This window comes from Stenella coeruleoalba (assembly GCF_951394435.1).
Source record: "Stenella coeruleoalba genome assembly, chromosome: 8".
Taxonomy (NCBI): domain Eukaryota; kingdom Metazoa; phylum Chordata; class Mammalia; order Artiodactyla; family Delphinidae; genus Stenella; species Stenella coeruleoalba.
The window spans coordinates 98,487,612-98,508,839 of NC_137154.1; the positions used below are offsets into that span (position 1 = coordinate 98,487,612).

The following is a 21,228-nucleotide window of genomic DNA, read 5'->3' on the forward strand; positions in this document are numbered from 1 at the left end:
GTCCTAATCTTTGTAGCCTTGGGAGGTGGCAGTTTCAAGCATCTCCAACTGAGAGCGGAAAGTCCCTCCCAGGGTTAAGAGCTGTCCTGGAGCGGATGGGGCTCTGCAGTTTCTGAGTACCCTGCAGTGTGTTCCACTGGAGGATGGACGGTCATCTTCCAGAGGGACTTCTGCTGGGTGGGAGGGGGAACAGACCGATGTGTAAAAGTGTTCAGAAATTGAATCGTCTGTGTCAGGAAGGCAGGAACTGGGAAGGCTGGGGAAGGGTGGAGGCGGCTCAAATGAGCTGATGCTCCCTGTAATAAATACTATTGACATACGCGCAAACCTTAGAGCAGCCAGTGGGAGCTCGGTAAACTGGAGGTAATGGCACGTTCTGTCCTGGGCGTGACAGCTTTTGTTTTGAGAGACATGAATGGTTCCCCAGAATTTCCAGACCTCCTCCAAGCACACACACTCAGCCGCCAACGTGTGTGATCTCCGCGTACCCCCTCCCATGCCCTCTGCCTCGGGGACGGAAAGAAGCCCAGCAGCAACCAGGTATCCTGGTCATGATGAGCAGGGGGCACGGGCCAGCATCTTGGGCCCCTTTGCAATCTCCAATTCAGGTGGCTGTATTCCTGCAAACGGTCTCTGAAGATGTGTACATGCTTTAAAATCCTTGGGGCTGCTGAGCCATTGAAAGAGCTTTAGGCTAGGAGCCAGGACACCAGGTTGGCCATGAACTAGCTACATGATCTAAGGAAAGCCACCTGGCCTGTCTGAGGCCAGTTTCTCTCCCTCTGTCTCTCCCTTCCCTCCTGAGAGGTATTTTCCATGGACCAGCAGCCATAGCTGGAAACTTGTTGGAAACATGGAATCTCAGGCTCCACCCCAGACCTTCTAAATCAGATCTCGCATTTTAAGAAGGTCCCCAGCTGATTCATAAGCACCTTAAAGTCTGAAAAGCGCTGGCTTAGGTGACCTGAATAGCACATGAACTTACGGCACCAGCTCTGCAGTCAGACTGCCTGGGTTCAAACCCAGACTTCACAGCTCACTAGCTGTGTAACTCTGGCAAGGACTTCACCTCCTCTGTAAAAGGGGATCCTAATAGTACCTACATGGTAGAGTTATGAGGATTAAATGAGATAACATATACAAAGAGCTCTGCACAAAGAAGGCCTCATTAAATAACTTTTTTCATTTATAAAATGTCTCGGTTGCTAGGCACACCATAGAGAAAAAAAGCAGATGTTTATTTGTCGTCTCTTTACTGACTACTTATCTCTGTGTCAAGCACTGTGAGGATACAGAATGATACAGAGTCCAGACTCTTGTAGAAAGAGACAAGAGACAAGTGCATGAGCAGAGGTAAAAAGAAGACTTCAGACTGTGATAAATGTTAGGGGGAAAATAGAGCAGGGTAATGTGAGGTGATCAGGCCAAGGCTCTGGTTAGAGGGGAGGCTGAGTGGAGCTCAGGGAGGGTCTCACGGAGGAAATATTTGCACTGAAACCTGTAAGGTAAGAGCCAGCCTTGCAAAGACCAGGAAGAGAGCGCTCCAGGCGAGGGACAGATGTGCAGAAGCCCTGGGATGCGAGCATTTTCAGAGGCAGAGGCCTGGGCAGGTCAGACTGTATGTGGGTCTATTCTAGTGCCAGCGAAAGCACTGGGGGCAGAGCCAGGGAGCTGGGGGAGCAGGGAGACCTGGTGGGGGCACAGGTGAAGCATCAGCTCACAATGCCTGCATGGGGAGGATGGCGAGGGATCGTTGGGGCCTGAAGCCTCCCGCTAAGGAGTACAGCTGAGTCCTCCTGCTGCAGAGTGGGAAGGACCTAGAAATTCTCCCCTCCGATCTCTCCTGGTGCACGGTGACAACTGAGACCCAGAGAGGGAGTTGCCCAAGGTCCTTCTCCACACTGCCTGAGGTAGGTCCCCAAACTGGCCTGTAAACTATGACTGTGTGTTATTTCCAGAGTGAGGCTGAATAACTGTTTCACAACTACTCCCCACCCCCCGCCGTGTCCTCCCTGCCCCCTCTATGCCCCCAGCTGCGCGTCTCCAGGCTCCTGACCCCTCACCCACCCCCTGACGCAATATCTTCATCTCACATGACACGTACTCTTGCTCCACTGTTTGCTGAAGATCTTACACCTTAATGACTCTGCTTTTCCAAATCCCGCATTTCACTTCCTGTCTGTACCAAACATTCTGGCCTTTAACTACATTCCGTCTGACATCGTTCACCATTTCCTTTTTCCTCTGTCAGTCTGGTCCCCTGATAGGACTTGGATGAGCAAGTATCCAGCACACCACACAGGAGTTGCTTCACAATGGAAATCTGTATCTTCTGATAAAATCCACCCACAGCCAAGCCCTTGGAGCTCCCAGGGAAAACAACATGCACAGACGAAACTGTTACAAAAACCAACCTAGGTCAGAGGCATCTCTCCCTATTATGAGAAAAGCGATGGTTTGATTTCTCGGTGTCAGGGTGGGATTAAAATCACAGCAGAGGGCTTCCCTGGTGACGCAGTGGTTGAGAGTCCGCCTGCCGATGCAGGGGACGCGGGTTCGTGCCCCGGTCCGGCAAGATCCCACATGCCGCGGAGGGGCTGGTCCCGTGAGCCATGGCCGCTGAGCCTGCGTGTCTGGAGCCTGTGCTCCGCAACGGGAGAGGCCACAACAGTGAGAGGCCCGCGTACCGCAAAAAAAAAAAAAAAAAAAAAAAAAAAATCACAGCAGAAATAGGCTTTGTCTGAAATGGCTCTAACTGAGCAGATGAACACATCCATCTCCAGGCCTGCCTGTCGTCCCCTCCCTTGAGCTGCCCTTCTTTCAGAGTCCCTACTGAGCATGTGACTTGGAACAGAGAGAAAGCGGACCAATGTGGGTTATGCTTCATTCAGTATGAGGCTGCTCCGCCACCCCAGCCTTACAAATGTCTTTTCCTACCTTGCCTGGTACCTGTGGTTTTCACATGTGACAGTCAGGTTTGAGAGCAAAGAAACTAACAGAAGATGACACACCACCACCATCACTCGAAGGACAAACACCTGCTTTGACCCAGGTTTACTCTAAGATGAGCCAAGGCCTAGAGGAGCCTGTGAAGCGTGTGAGGAGCTGGCCAACCACCTCCTCGCTGGAGCACAGGTTCAGTGATAACTTCTATTTATGTCCCAGTGAAGTGCTCGCCGTGGGGAAGGAAGGGCCAGGTAACCGCTGCCGGCTTGCTTGCAAAGCTAGGTTAGGATCCTGTGACGAGGAGCCAGGCGTCGCACAGGAAATCCTGTAGGTGTGGAGCGCTGCTTAAATAGCCTACTATTCCTTCCATAACTAACTTGGAGAGTCTGCTCTTCGGCGAGCACGGCTCAATTAGGTGCTTTGCCCTCTGTGCTCTCATTTCCCGTGTCTCCAGGCCCCAGGGGCATAGGCCGCTGCTGGCCCCAGGCAGACCCTGGGTAATTTGCTGTCGGCCACTGCCCGCTCCAGCCTCGCCCCAGTAAAAGGAAAGGAGAATCCAGGAAACTTCAGAACCTTTATAACGTCATCATTCCAAGGACAGACAGAAAAGCTTAACCACGCATCACTCATGCCCACACAGCACCAAGACACCCTCCAGCCTTCTCACCCCCATGCGCTCAACCCTGGGACCTTTAACTCTTTTCCTCTCAGCCTATAAGCCTAAGTCTTGAGTGTCAATGGACATCACCTGAGGTTACAGCAGGTGATGGTCCCAGGTCAGGGAACTCAGGCGCACATCTTCCATTTCCCCAACTCCTGCCAAAGGTGCCCGAGGTCCTGCTCTGGAGCTTCTCAGATGTTTCTTATGTTCTGCAGGGAGCTTGCAGATCCTGGTTCAATGGGTCTGGGTGGGACCCGAGATGCTACATTTCTAGCAAGCTCCCTGAGCTACCCCTGCCACTCATCTGAGGATCACACTTTGAGTGGTCTACTGCTTGGGTGACCAACCAGATGGTTTTCTCAGGACTGTCCTTGTTTTATCATTGCAAGTCCTGTGTTCCACGTCCTGAGAAACCTCCCAGTCCTGGGCAGATCAGAACGGTTGATCACTCGAGACAAATCTCAAGCCTTCCCAGAGTTGAAGGCAGCCATATCTGGCGACAAAGCTTATGCACTGCCCCCTCCGTGAGCTGGTAATCAGACACTGCAGGATGAGAGCCAGTGAGGCGTCCTGCTGTGGGGTGTTGCTGCCATGCATAGGGAGGCTCATGGTCCAGTGGAGGAAGGGGATGAGCAATGGTTTGGGAGCCAGAAGACCTGACTTCTCCTTTTGATTCTGCTACTAATTAGCTGTATAACACCAGGAAAATGTCTTAACCTCTCTGATCCTTTTCGATAAAATGGAGGCTGACAATACCTGTCTCACAAAGCTGTCGTGAAGATTAAATGCGCTAACATACACATAAGCACTGAGCTGGGAAATAATATTTTTTGAATCCCACCAACACTTCCTGTAATCATTGACTTGTGTTTCCTCTGTTTGCCCTACCTCGGATACCCTAGTGGAGTTAGTGATGTGCAGGGTGAATCCACCAAGACAAAGGAGAAAGAGGGAGGAAGAGGACCTTTGACTCCACGTGCCGGGCAACACAGGAAAGACGAGGTGTACAGAGTTCACACTTGCCTGTGCTGCATGTATGTGTGTGTGTGTGTGTCTCACTCTGTCCCCCTCTCTCTGTTTCTCTCTCTCTCTGTCTCTATCTCTTTGTGTGTCTTTGTCTCTGTGTGTGCATGTCTGTTTCTCTGTCTTTGTCTCTTTCTGTCTCTTTCTCTGTTTTTTCTGTCTCTCTCTGTCTTGCTCTCTTATCTCTCTCTCTCTCTCTGCTTCTCTGTCTCTCTCTCATTAAGTACCAGATCCGAGAGCAGCCACACTGGGTCCAGAGAGAGAGAGGGGAAGAACAAGGGGAAGGTCAGGCTCAGGTGCCAGGCATGTGAGGACGGTCACCTGGATTCCTCAGGGCTTGGGAAGCTACAGGACTCCGGGAACAGGGAGGGAGAGGCAGTGGAGCAGAGACGGTGGCTACGGAGAGGTGGCCCCATTTCCGGCTCACCTCCTTTGAGGATGGAGAGGCCGCAAGGCGGGAGCCTGAACTTTGCTATTGGCTGGAGGGATGGGGGATGGACCTCCAGCCAAGGAAAGCAGATGGAGACCAGGCCTCAGCTAGAAACCCAGACTCTACCCGCCTGGGCCAGGAATCCATTCTAAGTGGGAATTCTAGGTCTGCGGAAATCTGGGACACCCAGTTTAGCCCACACTCTTTGTTGTTCAGGTCAGTGGAAAAAATCAGACATTTTTCTTCCCACCTTGAGGTTTGCCTTTCCTCCCAAATTGAAACAGGAAATACAATTCAACATGTCTCGAATGTGGGTATTGGGCTCACTGGATCTAATCTTGGTCAGGACAAAAGTAGAGGATGCAGAGCCTTGTAGCTCCATCTTGGGCCAAATCCTCAAGGACCACATGGTGGCCTCCCATCCATGTGTCCCCATAGGTACGTCATCCATCTGTCTCTCCACTCCTGTCTTCCCCAGATCATTACTGAAGCAGAAAGCAAGCTCAGCTCCAGTCTGTACAGCTGTACAGCCTACGACAGAACACCTGACCTCTTCAGCCTGACTTTTCTGACCCAAAATAGGGATGACAATAATACTGGCCTTGCAGTGGACTTCCCTGGTGGCGCAGTGGTTAAGACTCCACGTTCCCAATGCAGGGGGCCCGGGTTCGATCTCTGGTCAGGTAACTAGATCCCATATGCATGCCACAACTAAGAGTTTGCATGCCACAACTGGGGAGCCGGCGAGCCACAACTAAAGAGCCGCAACTAAGACCAGTGCAACCAAATAAATAAAATAAATATTAAAAAAAAATAATACCGGCCTCACAGATTGTTGTGAGGATACCAGAAATTTCTGGTATGAAAGTCCCTAGGATGATGCCTGCTACATAACAGGTGCTCAATAAAACATTACCTGACAGCGAAGGCAGAAATTAACCAGCCTGTGTTTGCCCAGGCTGGACAGCCCAAGCGGGCACAGGCCTTGGGGAGCATGTGATGGAGAGGGCAGAGTGGGGAACATAAGTCTGGCCCCCTGTGATTCAGCTTCAGCAACCTGCAGACAGTATGCAGGGCAGCATAAGGAAGGGCGCCTCTTGCCTGGAGCTGAATAACACAAAAAGTTACTCTCCTAGAGCAGTTACAGACAACTGGGGCACAGACAGGGTTTATGCACCTCTTGGGATCCTGGAGCAGGGTGACATTCCCCGAAGGACATATGGGAACTCATCTGCAGGATGGAGGGGCAGTGGTGACCGGAGCCCCGAAGGCTGGCCCTGCTGGCCTGGTATCTGCTGGCTTCAAGCAGACCCTCCAAATACCTCTGGGCTGAGCCTCTCCCAGCAAGGACAGTCACGGGAATCAGGACAGCCATTTATTAGCTTATTATGTACCAAGCAGGATGCTAAAATTCTTTGTATGCATTGCCTCATTTAATTCTCACAACAAACCTGTGAATTGTTAATAGATGTGAGTACTGGTGAGAAAACTAAGGTCAGGAAGGTGAAGTGCCCAAGGTCACACGGTTATAAAGTGGCCCAGCCAGGAGCCCGGGGCTGAGCTCTTACAGAAGTGGCTACGCGGCACATCCACATGGCCGCCTATGTGCCTTCCCCCACTCTTCCCTTGAAGAGTGATTGGAAATAAGTGGAACTGTCACTGGAAGTAATGAGAAGTGACAGAGGCTGGGTTGGAAGGCTCATTGCTCCAAGTCAAAATGATCTCCACAAACCCAAGCCTAAATTTAAACAGTGAAGTCGCAAAGCACTTTCCCTCTCCAGGAGTTGACACCCTCTCACCCCCAACCCTCCCAACAAGAGAAGAAGTAAGGTTATGTCAGGGGCTGAGTCTGTTCAATACACCAGATTTCTTCTGGAGCAAAACATTCCTTTTCGGCTTGATCCTATTCACTTTCCACATGGACAAATATTACGAAAACCTCAGGTGACCAGACCACCGTTCTTAATTAAGAGATCCAAATTCACTAATGTATTTCTTCCCCTTTTTCTTTTCTTTTCTTTTTTTAAACATCCCATGAGGGACGAGGAACCAGAGGCAGCTATGTGACTGGCAGGTTGTGAGGCAGAACGAACCATAACTTTCAACAGGCAAGGATGTCGGGAGGTCCGATCCTTCCAGAAAGCACCTGGCTGAACGCCAGGACACACAGCACTGCATCCGTCCCTTCTGATGATGACGGGGGGGATCCATCAAGCCACCAGCTGTTTATTTAGCACCGGCCCCACTAATGTGCAAGTGCTGTGGATGACAGGGGAACATCAGCCACCGTCCTGAAGACGCACGTGGGAAGACACAGCCCATCTCCGTAAGACGGCACAGAATTGAGTTGCTACCCCCCCAGGACTCCTAAAAGCCCTGGTACTTGCCTTGATGACAGCGCTCTCATATGTCTGCAATTCCCTGTTTATGACTATGTCGCCCCACTGGGCTGAGTTCTTAGACGGTGGAAACTGTGTTCCATATCAGTGGCACCTGAGAGCCTAGCCCAGGGCCTGAACTACAGAAGGAGCCCCCCCTCCTCTAGTTGTTTTGTGAGTGAGGGTGCATGAATGATGTCGAAAATGTTATGGGACACACATGAGAGTCCCTGGAAGCTCCTGAAAGCTGCTGCCACTCTCCGTGAAACAGAAAGAGCTCAGAGAAGCTGCTCTGTAAATGCCAGCAGGGCCGAGCTTTCAGCTTTTGCGTCCTCGCTCTCTGTTTCTGTGTCTTCCTCTCTTCCTCCCTCTCCTCTTTCTTCTCCCCCGTCGCCTTTCGTGACCTCAACTCTCCAGATCCCCTTGCTGCCTCGCTTCAGAAAAACCTCCCATATTCCACACCGACCTCGGAAGACAGCTGCCCATGTTCCCTTCTCAGTGTGGGCACAAAGGCAGCGGCTTTCTCCCCTGTGTCCCGTGGAAACAAAGTAGCCTTCAGTCTTATCACCAGCAGACTCTGGCCGAGGCTCCACACACAGTGATCCAACCACTGTCACTAACAAAATAAAGGTTGTCGGACTTCAGCATTCTTCCCCATTCTGGTCTATGCGTTGCCAAAGGAAATAAACTTATTTTCCCAGACTCTAGACAGTTAGGAAGCGCAGATAACCAGATTTTTTTTTTTTTTTTTTGGTACCGAATGCATTCTTCTTTGGGAAGAAGTCAAAACTGCTGAAAAGAGGAATTTAACTACAAAAGGCAACATATAGGGTGAGTTGTAGCCAATACACTCGCCACCCATAGCCTCAGGACAAATAAGGAGTTCACGCAACCAACCCCAAAGCAAGGCGAGGTCTCCACGACTACGAGAGTCTTCCGATTCGTTAGAAGGAACTAGTAACCCATGTACGACATCCATAGTAATTCTGGGTTATAAACAATAGACATTAACCCAAACGAACCATTTCTTAACAATTTGAATGGAGTGGGGGGGAGGGGGTGATAAATGTTCTAACCGAACTTTCCACTGTGGGATTTATTGTTTGGAATCCTGTAAATGAAGCCTTGCTTCAGCCTGATCCTCTCTTCTTGGTAACACAGAAGCCTTGATTTCAGAATAACTATGTGCCTCCTGATAATTGGAAAGCAAACAGTTTCTGGAATCCAAAATGTTGGGTCGGTGTCCTGGCTCAGCTATGTACTGAGAGGGTCATCTTGAGAAACTCACTTTATTTCTCTAGGCCTCAGTTTATTTACCTGTAAAGTGGCATAATGATGACATTTACTCTCAAAGAGTGATTTGAGAACGAGATAAGGTGTGTTAATATATTTTGTAAACTGTGAAACTGTACAAACGTTAGCAATAAATTCTACTGCCGTCATAATCCTACCCACATCGTTCTCTCTCAGGTACTACGAGTGAGCTCATAATACACAATTCATATTTCAAAACCCAACCACAAGTTCAAATCCACGCAGGGAAATCATTAAGCTACATACTTAGTGGGTGCACTTTACTGTATGTAAATTATGCCTTAATTTTAAAAACTGAAGGAAATGCTAATGCCTGCAAACAGTTTCATGCAACAGACCCTCTACTCAGAAGTCTACCCTGGGTGCCCATGCTTGGGGTTGTTCTGTAGGTAACTCTGCTCGGGATGAGGTCCTTTTGGTGAGTATTTCAGGTACTAAACTTCTAGGGCAGAGGTCTCCGGCCATCTACCCTGACCTTGAATGATGCTGCCTGGCTAACAGTGCCCCAGTGCAGACCCAGGATGGAGTCACTACTGCTCTCTTCACATTAGGCAGCCAGCCGTTCTGGATTCATAATCATATGCTACCTATTGCCATGAGGGCTCCGTGCCTGAAAAAAATCAGATGAGCGTGGTAACACCCATGTGTTCTGATCACAGCCACATCAGGCAGGACCAGCCGGAAAATTCTCAAAATTATAAAAAAAACAGAGAATGTTAATGGTATAAGGAAACACAGAGATCACCTGAGTCTAGCAATCTCGTTTCACAGAGAAAGAAACTGAGGCTCAGAATAGTAATGACTTGCCGAGAATAACCCAGCAAAATTGTGAAGAAGCTAGAGCTGTTGATTTCCCTTTCTATTCCTGTAGGCACACCTGCATCTTTAGGACTTTGCGTATAATCCCTTTTTCCTGAATATACCAGACATTATACAAGGCACTGCAGAAGTTTCCAGGATTTCTAGTTATGATGGCTAAACTGAAATGTTATGACATCGGCCCTATTTTTCAGACAATTTCTCAACATAAAACCGATGGCAATTATTCAGCACTGACTACATTTAACTGAAGCATCTGAAGAGCTTAACTACATGAGCTGAAAAGGAGGGAGAGAGATTTTCCACTTCGAGAAGGTGTGACAGGACAGACTATGGAGTTAGGGGGTCTTGTCTTGGCCCTTCTACTAAGCTACCTGTTTAACTTTAGCCAAATCTCTCTGAACTTTGGTTCTTTCTTCATCATAAAAGAAGGGGTAGGTTTAGATCAAGGATTTACTTGGGTTCCAAGGAACGGTATCAGGAGGTCAATGAACCCCTAGAAGTTATAGGAAAATCTGATGTATATGTGTCTTTTTCTAAGAAGTGGATTCAGGGTTTTCACTGGATTCTCAGAGGGGTCTGGGATTCAAAATTTTAAGAACCACTGATTTAGATTGTGTCTTAGCCTTTCCCCATGTCTGCTAATCTTTGATTCTACCTTTTAAAAATGTCTGTCTAGTTCATCATCATTAGGTACATTTATGAAATAGACTCATGTGTACTTTGCCCAGCTGAGCAAAAGATAAAAATTGAATGAGACAAGATATGAGCCTACCGGGAATGTATCTATATTATAACCATCACCGTTAATGTGGGAAGACGAGGGAAGGACATGGAATCCTGCTGAGACCCGTCATTAAACCACAGGCCAGTGGACCAAGCATTCAAGCACTCCTCAAACTCATTTTTTGGAAACAAAGCTCCTTCCCCATCCTGGCAAAAGTTTCCATGAATTCTATTGTTAATGTCTGGTACTAACCTACTTGATATATTAAGTTTGTATAACAAATGTATTATCTGGTCCTTGTCCATGTAATGTTCTATGTATAATTATTTTGAAAACAGTACTCATTGTGTTTGCATTAATGGACAAGGCAGCACAAAAGCAAACAGTTAAAACTGGGCTCCTCGCAATTGCGTTGTTCCACAGTCAAAGAGTAATAATACTCCAGATCTTTCACCTCTCTTGACCTTAAATGTTCCAAATGTTTCAAATATCCAATTATTTTAACAGATACTTTGCAAGCTTTTAGTTTCTGCTAGGTACTAAAAGTGGTACCCCGATGAATGAGGCATGGACCTTACACTCTAACTGGAGTGTTAGGTAAGTATTCAGATCGCTGTAATACAAAGGAGCATAATAGAACGGCTACTGGGATTCAAAGGAAGGAAAAGAGTATATTCTGCTGGTGAGATCATGGACAGGTGTATGGAGGAAGTGGTATTTGAGGTGAGACTTGGAGAGTGAACATGATTTTGATCTGGAGGGCCAACGATCTGTAAGGGCCAACGATCTGTAAGAGGGCATTTTTGGTGGAGGGATTATCATAAACAAAAACATAGAGCCAGAAAGAAGCATGGGGCATGGTTTGAGTACAGGAAGTAATCCAGGTTTCTTGGAGAGTTGTTGGGCGGTGAGTTGTGAATGATATTGTGTAAAATCCTTAATATGAGAATGAAGTGTATATACTTGACATTATAGGCAATGGAGACTACTAAAAGTTTATGTAAGAGCAGAGTAAGATCATGGAATCAGACAGAATGCGAATTCAAAATCCCTCCACCCCCATTCTGCAGTCAAGGAACCCAGAGAGCTTGCCAGATTCCTAATCCAAATTCTTTGCCTTCTACCAGCTGTTTCGCGAGGTTACTCGGGTAGCAGTATGTAGGAAGGGAAGAGAGAGCTTGGGCAGGAGACCACGTGGCAGCTATTACAGAAGTCCAGGAAGAAGTTCAGGTAGGATAATGAGACCTGAGTAACAGGGGAAGGGGAGAGGTGGTGGTCAGAGGAGGTGCTGGGGGAACCCATGAAGTCCCCCTTGTTTCTCCTCCGTGGGGCTCAGAGCATTCCTTTTCATTCACATCAGAAAGGCAGGACATTTGATTTCACTCACTGGCGGGTCCAGAAAGCAAGGAGTCAACTGGCCCATCCTTGTTCAGACTATGAACTCTTAGCCCTCCTGATTCCCCTTCAATACTGTGCTTTCTCTAGAAAAAAGAGGCCAGAAATCACGCTAGCAGTGGCCAGAAGCCACGCGGGATCTGTTCCTTTCAGGGAGCAGGAGATGATTTTAGGATTCAGGCAACACTGAGGGCTTTCTTTCTGGCTTTCCTAAAGAGTGCCCGTCCAGGCATCCCAGGGCTCAAAACCACTTTGCAAATAAGGCTAATCCAGCCCACAGGAGTGGTTCCCCAGGGGCTGCTGACCCATGCAGGGATTTCAGTTCCTTCAGTGTTGCTCCCCTCAAATGCTGGTCTCTGGCTCTCCAACCTCATCTCAGGTTTTCTGCCCTGTCCCTTGTCCTGACCCTTCAACTCATCTCCTCTGTGACTTCTTACTTGAACAGTTTATTCAATTCAGAGCTGGGATGTCATATGTCATGACAAGGGCACTGATGTGGCAAAAGCTTAATGGTAGGTGAACATCCTATTATTAGGCGAATAGTAGATGAACATCCAGTTATGAAGAATTTCTAAGTCAGTGGTCCACTTTTTCTCTTCTACATGGCATTTGGTTTGTAACAATTTTATAAAGACAGAACCCTCCCAAAAAAGATATCATGAGAGACAACTTCTATGAGAAAGACATCAACCCAACAGATGATATTCTCACCAGAGGAATGATACACATAGTAGGCACTCAATAAAAAATGGCTAAGGAACCAATGACATCTTTTGATCCATGCCTTGGTCTGTTCCTCTTTCTCATGAACTAAGACGTTGACCATCATCAAAGCCAGCTGATTTCAACTGACCATGCGGGCCAAAGTCACTTTCCACCAGAAACTGTGCCCAAATGGGGCTGGTGTAGAGCAGGTACTCAAACACTCTTAGCTTTTTTCCCTTTCCCAGGCTCCTCCCATGGGGCAGGATCTCGCTGATGTCTCCTGCTCCATGAATAGGACTGAACTGGATCTCAATGCAGAGAACATCTTTAAGAGTCCTTCTGTGGTGCCGGAAGCCTATAACATGGCGGTTTAGCAAGCAAACAACGTGCATTCAAATCCTATCTCTGCCAACGAGGAGCCTACGGCTTTGAGCGAGTTACCTGACCTCTTTACATCTTGTTTTCTTCACCTGTAAAATCGGGGTAATAATAGCGGGTGGCCAATAGGGTTGGCGTGAAGAATAAATGAGTCAACAAGATAACCCACATAACATGCTCAGCATAGTAAGTACTCAGTGAGTTCCAGCTGCTTTTAATAAGGCTGCTCTGCCGTTCGAGCCTACTGACATCGGGTGGTTGGTGGCTTAGGGGTAAGGCCAGCAGAAGTACCATCCAGACACGCCATGTGCTCAGGAGCGGCGCTGCCATACTCGGCTGGTATTTACAAGAGCCTAGAAAATCGTGGCTCCTCACCTGCCCTACCTGAGCAATAGTTTAGGTTAATCCACCTCTTTTATTCCTCTAACCCGGGTGAAGAGTTATTGTTGGCCTGAGGCTGGCCTAGGCAGGCATGCATACGGCCTAGTTGGTTTGTAAGGTTTCAAAAAGAGAGACAGAGAGCTCTAGACATCTAATTCAGAGGGAGTTTTTAGTGCCTCTTCACTTTTGTTTGGGGACTTTTCCATCCATTAGGTCCCTGACAAACGCCTGGTGTTTAAGGCTGTCAGAGCCACAAGGGACTTAGGAACCATCTCCTTTGCTTGTTTGGGAGCGAAGGGAGCTGAAGGCCTGGTAGTGGGTAAGTGGTCCAAGGTCACCCAGCGAGTCAGTTCGAAACTGGGGCCAGTTCTCACCTGGCCTGGTCTCCAGGGCAGCGCTCACTTTACCACGCCTGCTGGCTCTTTGGTTTTCTGAACTCAGGCTCACATTTGGTCCTGGCTCTAGGTGTAGCCCTCGTTTCCCTGGTTCCTATCATGACTTTCCTTCAGCTCCCCAGTCAGCCTTCCCTGACCTGGTGCATCTCCCTCCTGTCAGCTCTTGCCCACACATCCTTGATGGGCACTGTCCTGCCCTGTCCTGTAAACTTGCCTGCTTCCAGCCCGGGTGAGTCTATGCCTTAGGGCCTCTGAGGCCTCAGAAGTCCCCAGAAGGGACACGCGGGGCAGCACTTCTCTTGGCCCCAGAGCCTGTTTCCCTCTATTCTCTCCTCCGCTCCATTTTTCTCTGTCTTGATCAGTCTCTCTCAGGCTTGCTGTTCTGCCTCACATCCCTCCTCCTCTTTCCTCTCTCCCTCCCAGCCCTTTCCCTTCCCCTCTTCGTCCCTCCCAGTCTGTCCGCACCTTCCTGGTCCTCCTGGGGCTCTGCCCTTTCCCCTCTCCTGCTTTCCTCTCCCCCTCTCTTCTCCCACTCCCTTTCGCTTACCCTCCAACACATCTGTTTCTAATCTGCGCCCTCCAGGCGCCTGTTTGAAACGAAAAAGCTCCCCCCACCCTCAGGAACCTGGCACAAAAATTCCTGAATAATACCTTCCCTCTCCCAATTCTCCAGTTTCCCCAGATACTCCTGAAACTAAACACCACCCCCAAAAGCACCCGCCACACCATGCGGTTCTCGGCCAAACTTAACCAGGAAACACCCCAACGCCCAAGGCTGCTCCAGGGCCCAGATGTGCGAGACGTTTTCGATGGCCGACTGGGCGGCCCTCCGCTGCCAGATGTGTTCCTCCCTGGCCGGGAGGCAGGGACACTGGCGTCCGGCTCACTCCGGGGGCCGCGGGGACAACCGTTCGGAGCCCGTATCGCGGCCCGGGTGCGGGACAGTGTGTGCCCGGGGCCACCCGCCCTCCCCAGGCACTCACCTAGCCCGAGCAGGACGAGGAGGATCATCCCGATGCCCCGGCGCGGGCTCCTCCCCGCTCAGTCGCTGCTTGGCTCCGGGGCGGGCGGGCTCAGCCGACGGACCTCGGGCGAGCTGGGCGCGGCGCCTCGGGGTGCGCGCGGGGCGGCTGCAGCCATGTGCCGGCGCGGGAGCGGCCCCACGCCTCGCGCCCCTCTCCGGGATCCCCGCAATGGGCGCAGAAGGGCTTCCAGCGCTCGCCCTGCCAGCTGGCACTCGGACGGGAGCGGGGACCCGGGTCAGCGAGGAAAAGGCGAGGCAGAAAGACCCTACCGCTTCGTGGAACACTTTTCCCTGTTTGGAAAGAAAAAGGAGTGAAGAAAGAGAGGGGGGGGAAAATAGAGTGAGCTGGAACCACATGGTTGCCTCCCACCGGCAGCCCCTCCCTCCCTCCCTTGCTCGCTCGCTCGCTCGCTGCTCCCTCCCTCCCAGCGCTCGGGGCGCGCAGGGCGCCGGCCGGGCAGCCGCGGGGGTCGGGCCCGCGGGGCTCCGCCGGCGGCGGGAGGGAGGAGAGGGGATGCGGCCGCTCGGAGGCCGGTGGTCGCGCCCGGCGCTCGGTGTGGGGTCGACCCTGTAGGAGAGAGCCGGGGACACTTGGCCACGAGCGAGGATGAGGCCTTGTCAGCCTCCTCGGTCTCCGTCCTCACTGCGTCCTTCTCTCCACTTCTCTCTCGCATCCTTTTCTCGCTCACACACACTCTGCTTCCGCACAAATCTGCGCTTTCTCCTCTTCCATCTCCTCTCTCCATTTCTCTCGCGTTTGCATTCTCCTTGCCTCTCCTCTCTCACCTCCTCCCTCCTCTCCTTTCCTTCCTCATTCCTCTTTTCTCCTCTCCTCCTCCCTCTCTGCCACGTTTAGTCGGGGTGAAACTCCAGACCCACCGTGCAGACAGCCCAGCCTGAAAGTGACAGTGGACTGTCAAGCAACGGGTCTGGTCGGGCGCTCCTGACTCCACGGCCTGTTTGGGCTCCACAGCCTTTCCGTCGGCCTTTCGCCCTCGCTGTTTCTCCCTCGGCGGTAATCACAGCAGCCCCCGCTCGGATCCGGCCGAGCTAAGCGAGCCATCCCCCCGGGGGGAGTGAGGTTCACAACTCTGTGGAAAGGAGTCCGTTAGGAAGCCCTGGAGCTGACCTCCCTGCACGTGGCCCTGGACAAAACAGGCATCACCTCCTTTCAGAAAAGAAGGCAGAGGGCACGGATTCCCTCCTCCGTGCGAGGGACCCCGCCCAGGAGGCCCGCGGAGGGCTGCCCGCGAGCTCCCGGGCCGGCGCCTGGGGTTGTGTCTACCAGGACCCTGCTGCTCGGCGGTGGCGGGAGGGGACTAGAGAAGGAAAGGGCAGCGACGGCCACGCTCAGGTCTCAACTGTCCTGAGGCTCCGAGAAAGCCTGGACCTGCACTCTCTGGTGCCCGGGCTCTGGACGTCCCTGGAGCGGGGGCTGCTGCTTCAGCCAGACGGAGGCACGACCTGACCCGTGCCCGCGAGGGGAGCTGGGGCCGGCCTTCAGCGGCGGGGCAGGCTGCTCTATCACACTTTCAAGCCCGTTTGCCCAGTCCTCGCTCCAGGGGCCTTAGATGCCGGAGCTGTACGGTCCTTTCTAATTAGCTAGTCTTTTCCGGTGGAATGAAACCAACCCCATCTCATAAGTGAGGAAAGCACAGGCCTGGAGAGGTGACGGCGCTCTCACCAGGTCCTTCAGAGGGGTAACAAAAGCAAGGGCTGCTCTTGGGGCTTTGGGATCAGCTGTGAGAGTCGCTTGAGTAGAATTCGGGCATTTTTCCCCTCTTTCCTCGCCCCCCACCCCTTTTTCAATAGCTGTTTATTATGCATCTACTCTGTGCCAGATGCTTTTGTAGGTGTTGAGGACACAAAGTGAGTAGAACTTGGTTACTGACATTTCTTAAACATTTGGAACTAGGATATCTTGGCATCACCTATGGACCAGGAAGTGTATTAATTATTTAATATTTATCGTTTTATTAATTCTTATGATAATGCTAAGGGATAGGCAGTTTTGATTCCATTTTAAAGATGAGGAAACTATAACCTAGAGAGGTTAAATATCATGCCCCAGATCACAAAATATTAAAACTCTTCTATTCCAATATTAATATTCTAATGTATTCGTATTAATATTAAAACATTTTAAAAGTCTGACTACTTTTTTCCATTTTATACTTCTTGTGTAATAGGAGAAATAGAAATATTCATAACTATAATTCACATATGAATGTGCTGAAAAAATGTCAATTCTCTTAGGCTGAGGAAGGTAGGAGGGAAACTACAGAGAAAGTGACTTTTTGTCATTTCTGTCTTAAAATTTTATTTAATATTGATATATTTTCAGACTTAGAGAAAAGTTGCAAAAATAGTACAAAAAATCCTTGTATACACTTCACCCCAGATTTCTACTTTTTATTTCTTTCTAAAAGAGATATTTCTGTAAACGTTTTAAAGCCCCATCTCTACTCCTCCATCGCTGGTGGCCTTTCTCATGAACCTGGTGACACCATGTATTGAGTGAGGGCTGGTGTGCACATGAAGACAGATGTATGCAGGTGTAAACAGACATGTGTTTAAACCCACGTTGCTCAGGCTGAAGATAACAAGATAGCTTCAGCTCCAAGTTGTTAGTCAGTCACCAGCATAGGAAATGCCAATTTCATATGATTTTTGCTGAGATTGGGTCATAAACACTCGGTTTCCCCAGGTCTGAAGTCTTATAGCCAGTATATATTGCGCATAGACTCCTTGGGGAGAGTCCTTGGGTCTCTGGAGATGACTGTCCCTGAATCTGAAGCCCCCTTTCTGTTACTAGGCATCTGTGAGCCAGAAGAGTGCCCCAGAGCCCCTGGGGATGGCTCACAACTCAGAAACACATCGCCTACCTACGCTGTGTCCCACACTGATTGGGCTGGGATCCAAAAAGGTACCGGCAGTCTTTACCCTAAATGGACCTCTCAGTCCAGTGAGAGAGAAAACATCAACATTCGAAATCCTTCCACAACAAACACGAAAAGTTACGTAATTAAGTGACAGAATAAATTATCCTGACAGTAAGAAACACTGGGAATTCCAGGAAGGGAGGGAGAACTGTAGGCTGGCGCGGCTGTGAAGGTTCTTTGGGAGAACACTTCTTGAGCCAGGCTTTGGGGCATGGAGAGAACTTCACTAGATGGGAGGACCTGGGGAGGACCACTGGAGGGGGGGCACTCCTGGACAAAGACATGGAGTTAGCAGTAGCTGTGGTGTATACAGGGGGTGTTGAATGGAATGAAATCCATGAAATGAAAAATTGGTGTTGGTGCAAAATGCCTTGTAACAGTTAGCCTGCAGCAAAATTGTGGAGAGTCCTGAATGTGAGGCAAAGGATTCTGGAACTTGTTCCACACCTTCTGCAGACCCACTGAAAAAATTTTCACAAAATGGACCTTGATGAGAACCATACTTTAAGAGATATAAATTGGCAGTGCCCAGAGGTGACTGCAAGGGCTGGCCAAGGGTGGAGAGCTTTAGTACACTTTCTTACCCATCAAGCTCCCCGGCCCCATGCTTTAATAGAAACAATTACATTTCCTCAACATTTTGTAAAGTGATATGAATATGCAGCTTCGAGACAAGTCCCTGATCCTCCCCACTCTGTGTGGAGTCAGAGAGCCACCCTAAACCTCTTCTCTATAGGAATTCCAGAGCCACCACGGGGTATGCGTGAAGCATGGGAAGAAAAAGCTGAAGCAGAGAAACTGGCTAGAACCTACTGTGTTAAATGGGGAGATGAGGTGAGGGCGGTAAATCAAACACAGAAGATATCTGGGAGAAAGTTAAGCCAGGTTAAACATCCAGTGGTCATTGTGAGCGGAAGAGGGAGTGGAAGACAAGCGGCACCGAAGATAAGGATAAGTGATCTAATCTATTGTTATATATGCTAAGATTAAAGCTACAATTTATAGACCTTCTAGTATATTCCAGGGATTATAAGTGTCATCAATAAGCCTCGCTATACGACATTACAATGAGGACACTAAGGTTCAGAGAGTAAATAAATTGCGTATCATTCCATGGTTAGTAAGTGATTGAGCCAAGATTTAAAGTTAGAAGATTGAAAGCCCTCACTGTCTTTTGACAGTAATGCTTCCTAGGAAGTCAAGTAAGTTAACTTGTCAGGAAGGGAAAGATCAATTTCATTTGAGACACGGTAACTCGGAGACGATGATAAACCACATCTATCCATTCTCCATCCATCTATCCATTCACTTTTTTATTTTTAGTTTGAATCAATAATTCAGTAAATCTTGGTTAAGTACCTATGAGGTGCCCAGCACTGGAAGTCAATGATGAACAAAGCAAAAGTTGTCCTTGCTCTCTAGAAGCGTATGGTGGGTTAAGGAAGATGGACAGCAAAGAAGCAATCACAAAGCAGAGTGAGAAATAGTCCGTAAGGGAAAGTGCAGAGCGCTACGGAGCTGACGGCAGGACCCTGTACTCAGCGCAGGGGACGTCAAGGAAGCTGCCCTGAGCAGGAGGGGAAGGAGATGTCTCATCTTACAGGACACCTGGGAACCACGGCCCACTTCTTTTCATCTCTTTGCATTCCGGTATCCACCTGTGCTCCATTCTCAGAGGAAGACACATTCCTGAGGGCATTTAGGACAAGAAGCTGTGGGATAATGGAAGGAGCTGTGGGCTGCGAGGCAGACAGTTTGGGTTCTGAGTGGCTTTGAATAGGTCACTTGACGTCACGGGGCCTTTTCCTCTTTTCCTGACGCTGTTATGAGGCAGAAATGAGATTCTGGTGAAGGTGCCTAGCACAGCGTGTAACATATAGGAGACTCAGTAAATACTTGTTCCAACTAAAACTTAAGTCTACAGGACTACTTCCCTGCAGTAAAAAAAGAGCCAACTTCTGTCTCATTTCCTTTTTCTATTAAAACAAGGTTATCTTTACATATTCTCTCGTGTCCCACAAGGACGTCACTTCTCGCCTTGGCTGTTCAGCGCGCTGGTTCTGTGTATGGCTGGACAGTAAGAGGCTCCAGCCGGCTATCGGGGTCTTGACTGGACAACCCTTCCTGAGGCTGTGTCTGAGGAGCCCTGTGTGTTGATGGAGGCTAAGGAATGAGGGGTTCTCACCGAGGAAGAGGAAGCAGCTGTTCTCCCCACCGACGGCCTGGGGGGTGGGTGGGGCAGAGGTGAGACCGGCTGGCCCTGCTCTACCCCAAACTGCGAGATGACAGTCCCCAGCTTTGATCTGTGTGGTCAGCTGAGGAGGCAGGGATTTGGTGGGGCTCAGGTTTCCTGTAGGACATTTGTCAGTGAAGAAGGGACCTATGCTTCCCTCTGCCTGCCAGGACGCAGGATGCATAGGTCTGTCCTTCGACCCCAGTCCGCTTTTCAGGTGCCAGTGGGAGAGTCAAGAGGCGAGATGAAAAACAGAGAAGGTTTATGGAGCTGCTGAGCCTAAGGTACAGTCTGAGCTTCTGCCCTACACACCGCCTTCTTCCCCGAGGTCAGCTAGGTCTGGGGTTTCCCAGCTCCTCCCCACGTCCTACTTTCAATTCCTGCTAAAGTGATGCCCTCAGAGACGTAGTTCAAGCTTTGGAGAAAGACAGGCTGATTTTGAATTCGCGTGGCTCTCCCTGCCGTGTCTAACTTGGGCTCCCTCAGCCTCCGTTACTTCCGGTCATCTCTAAGAGTTCTCACGGGTTTTTGAGACGATTACCTGAAACTATATAGAGAAAGCACCTAGCACAGGCCCCCTGCTACTCAGCACACAGCAGCTCCCTCTGTTCCCCCTTAACTAATGCAACAGTGCATGCCTCCAGGATACCTTGTAACCAGGTCTGCAGAGGGTGCTTTCACCTCTCAGAGAAGGGGAGAGAGAGCATCTCCTTCCTCTAAGGGTGAATTGAAGTCTGGTGACTTCCTTAGAAACACACAGCAAAAGGAGTAGCGAAAGTATCCCTGTGCCATCTCCCTTTCTCATTCCCCATCTCTAAGTTAAGATGAAAATCAGAAGGTTTTTCCTTGGCTAATAATACTCAGAATGCCCACAAGACAAGCTGTCCTAAGGAAGCCTGTGAGAGAGGAAGAAGATGAAGCACTAAATTTCAGATCATTTGATTGAAAAGACTATCAGAGGCATCTAACATCCTTATTTCACTGAAAACAACTCAAGCTCAGAGAGGAGCAACGACTTGCCTAAAGCCACACAGCCAGCTGGTGGCACAGAACTGATCAGAGCCTTAGTCTGATGCCTAGTTCAGTGCTCTTGCCACCACCTCCTACGGGCCTGCTCTGATCACCAGCTAGGCAGGTGAGCAGACCCACGTCTGGCTTCATTCTGCAGCCGGACAGACCTAAGTGATTTTCCTGAGAATCCAGCAGCATGTCTTCCTCTGTAACACATAAGCACATGGCAGAGAACACAAACGGCCAAAACAGAAGACAGAAATCATTCCTATCTTCCCAGCTTGGGATCAGCCACTTGCTGTCCCCAGCTGCATGAGTTCTCCTGTGCTTTCCATTCATTCAGCCTTAACAGAAGTGTTCCAGCCATGAGCCCCGCATTAGTTCCACCTCTGTGCAGCTGCTGTCTCCACTATCAAGCTGGATGGGTCTTAAGAGTTCCTTTTGGTCGAACTTCCTCACTTTGTTG

The 21,228-nt window shown here is 49.7% G+C and overlaps 1 protein-coding gene across 3 annotated transcripts in view; it reads right to left on the reverse strand.

Annotated features, from left to right (window-relative positions):
• Positions 1-21,228, reverse strand: part of CLMP (CXADR like cell adhesion molecule) — a 124,699-nt gene that overhangs the window by 75,652 nt on the left and 27,819 nt on the right. For 2 of the 3 annotated variants that reach the window (XM_079930193.1, XM_079930191.1), the window contains exon 2: positions 14,536-14,867. In XM_079930193.1, the coding sequence (XP_079786319.1) occupies positions 14,536-14,563 (28 nt within the window). In that variant the 5' untranslated portion in view covers positions 14,564-14,867. Of the gene's footprint in view, positions 1-14,535; positions 14,868-15,455; positions 15,668-21,228 lie in introns of all 3 variants that reach the window. The other variant, XM_079930192.1, reaches the window with a different exon arrangement.